Raw genomic sequence first — 12,123 nt, forward strand, 5'->3', positions numbered from 1 at the left:
CTATGATCATCTCTTTGTGGGAATTGACTAGACAAGAGAGAAGAGAAGAGGAAGGAGCATTTCCTAAGCATCTCTATGGGCCTGATACTGGGATTTTGTTGCTACTCATTATGCACATGATAAACCAGTGGGATGGATGGTATCATCACCATTTCAGAGGAGACAAAACTGAGGCTTGGAGAGGTTACCCTGCCTGGTCCCACACTATGCTCAGCATTTGGACCCTCATGTGTGACCTTTTTCTTTCTATTAATTTATTTATTTTAATTTTTTAAGTGAAATATAGTTGATTAAGACTGTTGTGTTAGCTTCAGTTATACAGCAAAGTGATACATTATGTATCTATTCTTTTTCAGATTCTTTTCCCTTATAGATTATTGCAAGATATTGAATATAGTTCCCTGTGCTATACAGTAGGACCTTGTTGGTTATCTATTTTATATATAGTAGTGTGTATATGTTAATCTCAAACTCCTAATTTATCCCTGCCCTCCCTTTCCCCTTTGGTAACCATAAGTTTTTTGTTTTGTTTTGTTTTGTTTTAATTTATTTGGCTGTGTCAGGTCTTAGTTGCGGCACACAGGATCTTCATTGTGGCATGTGAGATCTTTCATTGAGGTGAGTGGGCTCTTCGTTGCAGTGCGTGGGCTTCTCTCTAGTTGTGGCATGCAGGCTCCAGAGCACGTGGGCTTAGTTGCCCCATGGCATGTGGGATCTTAGTTCCCAACCAGGGATCAAATCTGCATCCCCTGCATTGGAAGGCAGATTCTTAACCACTGGACCACCAGGGATGTCTCCCATAAGTTTGTTTTTTTATGTCTGTAAGTCTATTTCTGTTTTGTAAATAAGTTCATTTGTATCATTTTTTTACATTCCACATATAAGTGATGTCATATGGTATTTGTCTTTCTCTGTCTGACTTGCTTCAGTTAGTATGATAATCTCTAAGTCCCTCCATGTTGTTGCAAATTACATTATTTCATTTTTTTCATGGCTGAGTGATATTCCATTATACACACACACACACACACACACACCACGTCTTCTTTATCATCATGTGTGGCTCGTACTCTACATTATGTAGCAAGAGTGAATCTAGGGGACCAGTTAAGTGGCCCCTGCAGTGGTCTGAGGGAGAGGGAATGACCCTCTGAGGTCAGCTCCCCCAGGGCGAGGAGTGAGTGTGAATCACTGCACACATCTGGCAGGGTTTAGCACAGGATGAAGTCCAGCCTCTGTCATTTATGGGAGGCAGCAGAGAGAGGATGGATTCTGGGCTGGACTGACTGAGTTCAAATCTCAACTCTGCTACTTCCTGGCTGTGGAACCTTGAGCAAGTCACCTAGCCTCTCTGTAGTGTACCTAATGGTGGCCCCACAAAATATGTCTACATCCTCAGCCCCACAATCTGTGAATGTGGCCTTATTTGGACAAAAAGTCTCTGCAGATCTAATTAAGGATCTCAGGATGAAGAGCTCATCCTGGATTATCCATGTGGGGTAAATCCAGCTACAACTGTCCTTATAAAGGAACCACAGAGGAGGGATGCAGACAGGAGAGGGCCTTGTGAAGGAGGTCGAGTGATGCAGCCACAGGCCAGGAGACAGTGGCAGGCACCAGACACTGAAAAGACTAGATATGGAAATCGCCCTTAGAGACTCCAGAGGGAGCACGACCCCCACAGATGCCTTGATTTCAAACTCTGCCCTCTGCAGCCATGAAAGAATATGGTTCTGTTGTTTTATGTAAATTTGTGGTAATTTGTTATGGCAGCCCTAGCAAACCAATACACTCTCTATACTTCGTTCTCTTATCTGTAAGTGGGCATAATACTTACTTCATAGGGCTGTCATGAGAATTAAATTAATCAGTACACATAAGGCACTTCAGAGCAATAGCTGGCACACAGTAAGTGCTCTTCCTGCAGTAGTATCATGACTCTTCAGTAGCTTTATTACCTTAGTTATCTTTGAGCTTCTGGTCTCTTCACCTGTTAACAACCTAGTTAACCTAATCTAACAACCTGAAAGCTGGAATTTGCATACTTCGCTTAAAAATGGTCAAGGGCTTTCTCCCATCCTCTTCTGTCCTGTGGACTACAAGTGTTTGGTTGCCAGCCTCACTGAAGACGAGTCACCGCCTGCCAAGGCAATGGTTGAAAAGCTGCCTTGTGCCCTTGACCTGACACAGTGCCCTACCCTAGGCAGCAGCTGCTTGGAGACGCAGCTCTTTCTCTTTCTCCTGATCGCCATGTGGTGCAGCTTAGGTGAGGGTGGGGAGGTGGTCTCTGGACCAGGTCATTTGTGATGAGGAGGCAAAGGTGCATAATTAATACACAGGTAGTCCTTAAATCTCTCTCCTAAACTCTCCCTCCCTTACTAATGAAGTCAGAGAAAGGGTAAAAGCCTGTAATTACACTTTAAGTAATTAGAACCCTGCTTAATAGAAATCTCAAGACAGGAAGCCCAAGCAAGCAGATTACCCATCACTCCTGTCACTTGGAATCATTCTCTCTAGGCTGGTCCTTCTGTAGGTCTCCAGTGGGGATCTGAGGGCCAGACTGAGTTTACATAAAACATACGTACACACGCGTGTCACCGTTCTCTCCCCCGAATGGCTGAGAAAGCTTCTTAGCTCCTACAGCTTTACCTTTAATGAAAGTCTAAATCAGCAGAACAGATTCATTTTAAAGCCCTTTTCTAGAAATCCTTTAAATCTGATCATATTGTACTGAAATTGTCAATGTGCAGTTCTTTTTAGCTCAGTGCTTCTCACTTTTAATGTACATGCAGGTCACCTGGGGACCTCATTAAAATGCAGATTCTGATTCAGCAGGTCTGCAGCGGGCCCTGAAAGCCTGCATTTCTAGAAACCCAGGCCATGCTGCTGCTGCTGCTGCTGCTGAAGGGAACCAGCTAGGATGAGAAGGGGAGGACACGCGTGAGGGGAGAAGAAATAGTTCTCCATCCCACAGGTGACTTCACATCCCTCCTACCACAGCAACCATCCCAAACTTCTAATGAAGGTCTTAAAAATGAATAAATTTTCCAATTGAAGGGAGAAGGTATGAGTCATCCTAGGCAGAGGGAACAGCATAAGAAAAAGCATAGCTCTTAAAGGCTATTTTTTAATGATGTTTAAAACCATTTTAAGGCTTCCATTTATTGGTAGTGCACACAAGATGCCGAGGTTCCTAGCGGTTATTCTGTGCTCAGATAGGATTGTGGCTCCTTTGGGTCAGTGGTGGGAGCAAGATGACCAGGAGAGGGAGGAAAAGTGTCAAGGCCAGGGTCTTCAGGCAAATTTATCTTGAGAGGGTCTGACTTCTATCAGGTGAAGTAATATTGCCCAGCAGTCTTGGGAGGGAAATGGGAAGGTAGGGATTTCCCTAAAATCAGTCATCACTGAAGCCATCATGACATCTTTTCCTGGAACTTTGAACCTGGTCATGGGCTAAGTCAGTCTATTAGTTTCCTGTATTTACTGTTACAAATTATCACAAACTTGGTGGCTTGAAACAACACAGATTTATTCTCTCATAGTTCTGGGGGCAGAAGTCTGAGATCAAGATGTCAGCAGGGCTGTGCTCCCTCTGGAGGCTCTAGGGGAGAATCCATTCCTTGCCATGTCCAACATCTTCAAGTATTTCTCTGCTCTGTCTTCATATTTTCATCCTTTCTGAGTGTATGTCATAAATTATATGTCCCTCTGATTCCCTCTTTTTTTTTTACATCTTTATTGGAGTATAATTGCTTTACAATGGTGTGTTAGCTTCTGCTTTATAACAAAGTGAATCAGCTATACATATACATATGTTCCCATATCTCTTCCTTCTTGCATCTCCCTCCCTCCCACCCTCCCTATCCCACCCCTCTAAGTGGTTGATTCCCTCTTATAAGGACACTTGAGATTACATTTAGGGTCTACCCAAATAATCCAGGACAAATTCCCTATTTTAAGATCCTTAGCTTAATTATACTGTGAAGACTTTTTTTTTTTTTTTTTTTTTTTGCCATATAAGGTAATACACACAGATTCCAGCGATTTAGGGTATGGATATCTTTAGGGAGTCATTTTTTACCTACCATAACCAACGTTGCTAAAGTACCTAGTGTCAATCAGAGGACAACATGGCCAAGAACCTGGTCTCTGGGGATAAATTAAAAGTCTTCTTTTCTGTCCCTCACATTCAGCCTGCACCTCATACTCATATATACCCTTGGTACCTACTATTGCCTCTCCTCTTTGACTACTCAGTTATCATCCATGAGCCTTCAGGTCAGGGGCAGTTTCTTCAGAAATGCCTTACCTGACCTCTTGGATCTGGTGAGCCCGCCTCTCATGGCAAGACATTACTTCTCCTTGCAGAGTTAGAATTTGACATGGGTTTTGTGTAGCTACCTCTGAAAGGGCAATTGTGTGCCTGTCTTGTGCCATCATTTTATTCTCAATACCCAGCACATAATAGATGCTCAATAAATATGATACTCAGTGAAGGAATGAATCCTGGCTCCAACTCTTATAAGCTATGTGTATTAACCTCTTAGGGCCGCCATAACAAAATATCACACACTAGTGTCTTAAACAATGGCAATTTTATCATAGTTCTGGAAGCTGGAATTCCAAGATCAAGGTGACAGTGGGGTTAGTTTGTGGTGAGACCTCTCCTGCTGGCTTGCAGACAGCTACCTTCTCATGGTGTCCTCACATACCCTTTCCTCGGTGTACATATGCAGAGAGAGAGAGAGAGAGAGAGACTTCTGATGGATCTTCCTTTTTTTTATAAGAACACTAGTCCTGTTGGATTAGGGTCCCACCCTTATGACTTCATTTAACTTCAGTTATCTCCATTATAGACCCTATCTCCAAATACAGTCACATTGTGGGTCAGAGCTTCAAGATATGAAGGGGAGGAGGGGTGGGAAGGTTCACAATTCAGCCCATAATGCTATGTGACCTTAGATAAACTCAATTTCTCAAAGCCTTGCTTCTCTCATCCCAGTTGCTTGGGGCAAGAGAGAGTTTTGCTCGTTAAATGACAGTAAATGAGATAATATATGTGAAATGCTCAATACATTATCTGACACAGAGTTGAATTTTGGTAGTGTCTCCTGGAAAGTAGATTATTTGGAAAGTGAAGGAAACACTAGAAAGGGAGTGGAGAAGTGGCAGGAAAGGGGGAGTGGCAAATAAAGCAAAGGCTGTGATGTCTAAGGAATCACCACTGGAAGTAACTGGAGCTCCATCCACTGGGAAAACTCAGCTTCTGTGCAGAACAAACACCGCAGAGTTACCCCCATCCCTGGGACAAAGGAGCTGGGAGATTTCTGTGCCAAAGCACATCGGTTGGTTGACTCCGCTCCCAAGGGTGTTAATCCCCCCCACTTTCAGTTTACTGCTCCTGTGGACAGTGGGTACAGACTCCAGAAGAACCTGTAGGCAAAGAAATGCCAATGCTGGCTGTTGGGAGCCCAGCCAGCTCTGCAAGAGTCAGGCCTGAGAGGACCTGAACCGGTCCCCCCCTGTTGCTACAGGAGTCATCAGGAGCCCTTGGTTGTACCCTGTAGTGATGGGAGTAGTAATTGCTAGTTTGCAGAACACCAGGGATGCTCTTTACAAAAGGTTCTAGGGTCAAAAAAGTGTAAAGAGGGCTTCCCAGGTGGTGCAGTGGTTGAGAGTCTGCCTGCCAATGCAGGGGACGCGGGTTCGTGCCCCGGTCTGGGAAGATCCCACATGCCGCAGAGAGGCTGGGCCCGTGAGCCATGGCCACTGAGCCTGTGCGTCCAGAGCCTGTGCTCCGCAACAGGAGAGGCCACCAACAGTGAGAGGCCCACGTACCGCAAAAAAAAAAAAAAAAAGTGTAAAGAATGCTCCTTCCATGGCTGTGCTCAGGGTGATTCACAACTAAAGCTCTGTTAATATCCTGCAGGTAAAGATGTCAAACTTTTTCTAATCGTGTGATTTCCAGACTTATCTACACAAAGACTTTTTCATACAATATTTACTTACCTTTTAAGAAATGAAAGTTCTCTGACACATGTTTTGGGAATTATCAATTCTGGCTAACAGAGGTACAAATGTCAAGTATTGTAATTATGTTTTCACCTGTCCACCACTGTTATCTCAGAACAGTGCCTGGAACAGAAAAGATGTTCAATAAATGTTTGTTTTTGCAATAGAGTCTTAAAGCAATTTCCAGAAATAATCTGAAGATATTTTCAGTAAAAGAGATCTCATGAAACACGACTGTGTAGTTCCCAAAATGACTGCTTTGAAAGTCTTTGTAAGCAAATCCAGATGAAAAAACACTTGTTGAAATATTGACCAAAATGTTTTTTATTCTCCTGGTTTTGTTCCCATTTATCTAAATGAAACAGTGGTCTTCCCTGAAAATGAGGATCCCTGTTGTTAGAATACCGCCCACTTCACAGGGAGAGAAGCACTTCCTCCCCAGATCCATGTGTGAATGCAGATCAGGAACTTGATGGTACTAATGTCCCTCTGATTCGACTTTGCTAGTAAGAGTGTTTCCTCCCCCTATATTTCATCCTTCCGTTGAAGTCTAAGGATTGCAACTGTGACCCCACTATAGGGTGAGAAGAATCAAATTAGAGGACTTCTGACAAGTGCATCCCCTTTAGCCCAGTGCTAAATGCTGCCTATTTGTTGGCCTCAGTATCAGCTGGGACAAGTGTAAGTCCTTGTCACTCTAAACCCCTCATCCTCTGACATGACCTAAGGCTGTTTTTGAGTATGATGCAGTTGCTTCAGCTGCAACAAAGCCTGCGTGAAAAGGGAATTGGCAACAAATAGACTTTTCTCTATAGATCGCTGCTTCAGCTGGGCATCCTACTATTTTTGCCCGAAGTCCTAAGAATGGCAATGCCAATGGCAACTCATTGTCAATCATTATTACAATTAAAGGTTTGAAGCCTTAATTATTACTCATTCTTTGGAGCTGAGTTGGAGGCCTGGGGCTGTAGAAAGTTTGTTTTAATCCCTGCTTGATTAGCCACTTGTTTACCCATATGACCATTTCTTAAGAAGGAATATTTCCTGGGAAATTGCTTGTCTTCCTAGCATTTGTAAAAGGCAGGAGGTGGTAGTGGTAGCATTCTCTTCAGACCCTACAAATGGAAATGTTGGCATTTCTAAAAAAGAGTGAGAAAGACCTGGTACCATCCTTGGTCTTCCTTGAAGAAAGAGAATGTGGATCTTGGAAGACACAGTCTGTAAAGACAGTCTACCAATACCTGGTAATCCAATGCATGGATCATCTCAGGGCTGACAAGTTTGTTGGGGTCACTTGGAGTTATTGGGGTAGGTAACCAATGTGGATGAAACGCAGTGACAGTGGACCAAAGTATTTCTGATACCAGATTTATTTGGGAACAGGGTATAATGTTCCCAAATAAATCTGTTACCTTTCTTTAGAGAGATACTGACCTGGCTACTGCTTATCAGTGACCCTTGTTTTGTCTTCTATTCATGTGTCTTCCCTTCCACTTCCCACTGAAAAACCCTTGGAGAGAAACCACAAAGTCTTCTGTGTTTGTTTGTCTTCTGTGTTTCCTGTGTTTTGGTTTATCTCAAGTTAAAAAATAATGTCTACATTATTCTAGGAAATGGTAGCTTTTCTAGAACAAGTGACAATCTGAGAATTGGCGGGGGGGAAATAATGATTTTGCTGATAGGACTAAAAGCACTGGAACATTCTTAATGAGTAGGGTGGGAAAGATGAGTTTGAATTCAGAATTAACTATGGAAAGGAAAGCCAATTCCTTTATCACCTGAATTTTTTCATGTCATTTTATTGATAGTCAACTATAAATAAAAAACCTATGTTCTTAATCATTATGCTACACTGCACTTAACCAAAGCCAGTGTCTCCAGATTACTTCATTCTTAAGTTTTAACTTAATTATTTCTTTACCATCTTCTCCATGCTTACATATTGAGGCTTAAGCACTAACATGAGATCTAGGGCTTAAAAGCAAACACATGTAGTACAAATCCAGCTGCGCACATTTTCTGAACCTGTTTTAGGAGTTCACTTACCAGTCATAATGTAACTGGAGATCAGTTTCTGGAGTCAGACCTATGTTCAAATCCCAGCCACACTCCCTTCTAGCTCTATGGCCTTAGGAAAGTTACTTAAACTCTCTGTGTCCAACTTTGCTCCTCTATAAAAGGAAATTAATAATACCAAATTTGTGGGGCTGTAAATTTAGCAACAAAGTGACCACTAAGACAAAAACCTTACTGAATTTCTCCTTCCCCTCAGGGTCTATTCTCTCTTCCCCACTACATAGCCAAACTCATTGAAAGAATTTTCTTCTTGTCCATTTACTTCCTCTTTCTCTCCTCTTCAACCCACTCCAGTCTGTTTTCTACCCCAAACTTTGTTCTTTGCCTTCCAATTTAATGTCTCCTTCTTGTGACTCTTAACTCACTGAAGGGCATAATTCTCTGATCCAGTGATACATTTAAGATGCCTCCCACTCTCTTCGTATTCAATCCATTTCCAAATTCTGACTATTTTACACCTAACTATCTCATAAATCTGGTCTTTTCTCTCCATCTCCATAGCCACTATTACCTCTCACCTGTACTGCTGCCAGAGATTCATAAGTGGTCCACTCTCAGTCACCCCATTCATCATCCCCACCATGGCCAGCACATCTCTCCTTTGTGATGAGTTATATTTGTTTGACCATTTGGTTTATTACTATCTCCCCCACTAAAATGTAAGCTCCATGAGGTCAGCTATTGCTTCTGACTTTGCTTACCACTCTATTCTTAGTGCCTAGCACCAAGTTTGTCATATTTTGGGGACTAGATAATTATTTTTGGAATGAATAAGGCATCTCCCACATAATCTGTATACTTACATGGGAGTTCCCATTGCTCTCACTGATGTCATCAACATCATCATCATCACCTGGTGATTCTTTATAGAAACACTCCTTCTTCAGATGACAGCAGACTGAACATTAGGATCTTTAATCTGCTTGGCCTAGGGAAGGTCTCTGAACTTTTTGCATTTGATATTAGCACACTCCTAATATTTTTATTGCTCTAACACAGAGACAAAATATATAAGGATTTCAGAGAATGGGTTTATGTCCCCACTCTTCACAGTGATCTCTTTCCCTTTCTTATGTGTACTTTTACCGATTGCTGCATTAAAAATTACTGCAAAAGTTGAAAGCTTAAAAACACTTATTATCTCACAACTTCTGTGTGTCAGGAGTTGCGGCAGTGTGGCTGGGTCTTCTGGACCAGGGTCTCTCACAAGGCTGCTGTTGAGGTGCAGTTATCTCAAGGCTCACCTTGTGTGAGGACCTGCTCCAGGCTGTTGTGTGGCTTCTGGATAGCCTCTGGTTCTCACTGGCTGTTGAGTGGGGACATCAATTCCTGGCCATGTGGGCTGCTCCTACAGGACTGTTTACAACCTAGCAGCCTGCTTCCCCCAGAGCAAAGGCTCTAAGAGAGACAATGAGAGATGATGAGCAAGAAGGAAGCCAGTGATTTTGGAACCTAATCCCTGAAGTGATATCCCATCACTTCTGTAGTATTCTGTTCATTGGAAGCAAATCACTGGATCCACCCAACACAAGGGGAGGGAATTACACAATGGCAAGAATATCAGGAAGCGGGGATCACTGGGGCCATCCAGATAGAAGCTGCCACCCACAGCAGAGGACTATGCTCTCCCTCTGCCGAGAGCAGAGAACGGCTTTCACTCGAGTCTTTTAAGTCTTGTCTCCTCTGGGAATCCTGGGGAATCATGGGGTGCAGGCCCATCAGGGCCTCACTGCCTTGCCACCTTTCCCTTTCAGAAAAGAAAACAAGAGAGGATGGGGTAGGTTCTGCTAAGAATAGCTCCCAGTGGAGATGACCCCAGTTACTCCTTTTGGCTTGTCTGAGCATCAGTCTCCTCATGACTTACTTTATTGCTTCCTACTGAATATATTAAAAATAGAACTCTAGAGGTAATCGATACAGGAAGTGTATATTTATACCTTGAGTTTCTTTCCTCCCTTCACCCCATCCTCCACTCTGCACAGAGGTTTTAGTGCTAATTTGAGATCATTCTGAAACTTCATCTCCTTTATGTTAATGTACATATCCAATATGTTTTGTCTAATTTTAATATAAATGTCTCAGCAACGATTAAGCCACCTCCATTAGTACTGAATTGTCTGTAATCCCTTACACACTCACACTTACAGCACAGGAAAGAAGGGAATGACCTGTATTTAGGAGAGGTTTGTGGAAGAACCTTGGAAAATAAATGAACATTGATGTCATAATTTCAAGGAGAGCTGTAAGTGCAAAATTTTGTAAGGGAAATACTAAAGAGTATACCTGCAAGTATATGACTAGTATGTCCACCTTGTGTTTCCTTTTGTACAGATTGTTTCCCAGAGAAAGCTGTCCAAATCCTTGTTGAAGCACGGGAACACGGCAGGGAAATCCTCCATCACGGTGAGCCCTCCCTAAGCAGCCACCTGCCCAGGCGCCCAAAATGGAGCTGGCTGGTCCGACCCAGCCATGTGGGAAGCTGACCCTCTGGATGTTGGGAGTTGAACCCATAACTGCTCAACTGTCCCAGTCGCCCTTTCTTTTTTCCATCTTTCTCCTTCCTGACAATACAATTTTGACCTTTCCATTGTAGGAAAAAGGATTTGAAAGTGAGGCCATTCACTTCAAATAAGCACTTCTGTAATTAAATGTAGGGTTTAGCAGGGGACAAAGATGGAGTTATTGAGCACAGTAAGAATACAGAATTGCCTGGAGTTTTCAAATCATCAGAGCTACCTATCCCCCTCACCCCCCGCCAAAAAAAGCTACCTGTCCCTGTTTCTCAGTTTCTTGAGAAAAAAAATGTTCTAATAGCATTTAGTCCAAGGTTTGGTCTGTTGCCTAAGGATGAGAGAGCCCAGCATTTAACTCTCCTCTTTAATATAATAGTTTGGAACCACACTGTTCTGTTTGGTAGCCATGTGATTATTTGAATTTAAAATTATTTAAAATTAAATAAAAGCAAATAGTCCTTCCTTCCACTATCCACGTATCAAGTGCTCAGTAGTTCCATGTGGCTGGCCACTGCTATATTGAACGGTGCAGATTACAGAACTTTTCTGTTCTGTAACATTGCAGAATGTTCTATAAGGCAATACTGGAAGTATTTCTAAATAAAATATTAAATGTTCAAGTAGAACTCCAGTATTTGAAACTTTGGCATCTTGTATTAGTGCCCTTAAGAAAGATAGTCTAACCATTTAGCTGTGTGGACAAAAAATAATAGTAATAGGTAGAAAAAAGTACCAGGAGAATCTGAATTGATTGCAAGGCAGATTGTCTTGGGAGGAAAACCTCCTAAGTTCCTCTGAACATGCCTTTTTAACTTGAAAGTGACTGATTCATTTTTAAAAATTTAAGCCATTTTTAAAGGAAAAATTCAAAAATATTTTATTTCCACTGGTGAAAGTTAGGACCATTCTCACAAGCACTTAGCTGAGTTTGTTGGCTTGAATATTAAATATTAAAATGATGCAGTCATGTCAGAGTTTATTCTTGACTGCCAGGTTCAATCATGAACAAATGGTTCAAACGGTCTTTAAAGAAGCCATTGGTGCTCTAAAATTCCATGGACCCATGGGCTCCCTACCAAAGCCCACAATCCTAGATAAGACTTGGGAGGGTGAACCCAGGTGTGAGATCTGCCACGGTTCTTTCCCAGGTGAACACAAGCTCATCTTGTCACTTGTCTCTAAGACTCCTTGGGAATTTCCTTTCTCTACACAGCCCAGAAAAACTTAACCTCCTTCCTAATTTTAAATATTTAAATACTCCTCTTAATCCTATGTCCTTGGATCAGAACAATGGCTCCCATAGCTTCTGGAAAACACTTGAAAGTATGTGCAAAATTTTCTAGGCTTTGCAAATGGAGGTCATAACTTTCATCATCTTTCCAAAGGTGTCTGTAACCACAAAATAGTTAAAGACCACAGCTCAAGTGGAGTGTAAGAGGCATTAAGATGACATGGGACAAAAGAGAATTGAATGAAAAATGTAAATATGATGATTTCTGGTTTATCAAGTAGTTCTTCAGTT

The 12,123-nt window shown here is 42.2% G+C and overlaps 1 protein-coding gene across 1 annotated transcript in view; it reads left to right on the forward strand.

Moving 5' to 3' along the window:
- CPNE4 (copine 4) overlaps window positions 1–12,123 on the forward strand; it is a gene marked incomplete at its 3' end in the record, with an annotated part of 615,561 nt that overhangs the window by 416,580 nt on the left and 186,858 nt on the right. The window contains exon 4 of the mRNA XM_079705040.1: window positions 10,420–10,491. Coding sequence (XP_079561166.1) covers window positions 10,420–10,491 — 72 coding nt within the window. The remainder of the gene's footprint in view (window positions 1–10,419; window positions 10,492–12,123) is intronic.

The sequence above is a fragment of the Hyperoodon ampullatus genome, assembly GCF_949752795.1.
Source record: "Hyperoodon ampullatus genome assembly, chromosome: 5".
NCBI classification, from domain to species: Eukaryota; Metazoa; Chordata; class Mammalia; order Artiodactyla; family Ziphiidae; genus Hyperoodon; species Hyperoodon ampullatus.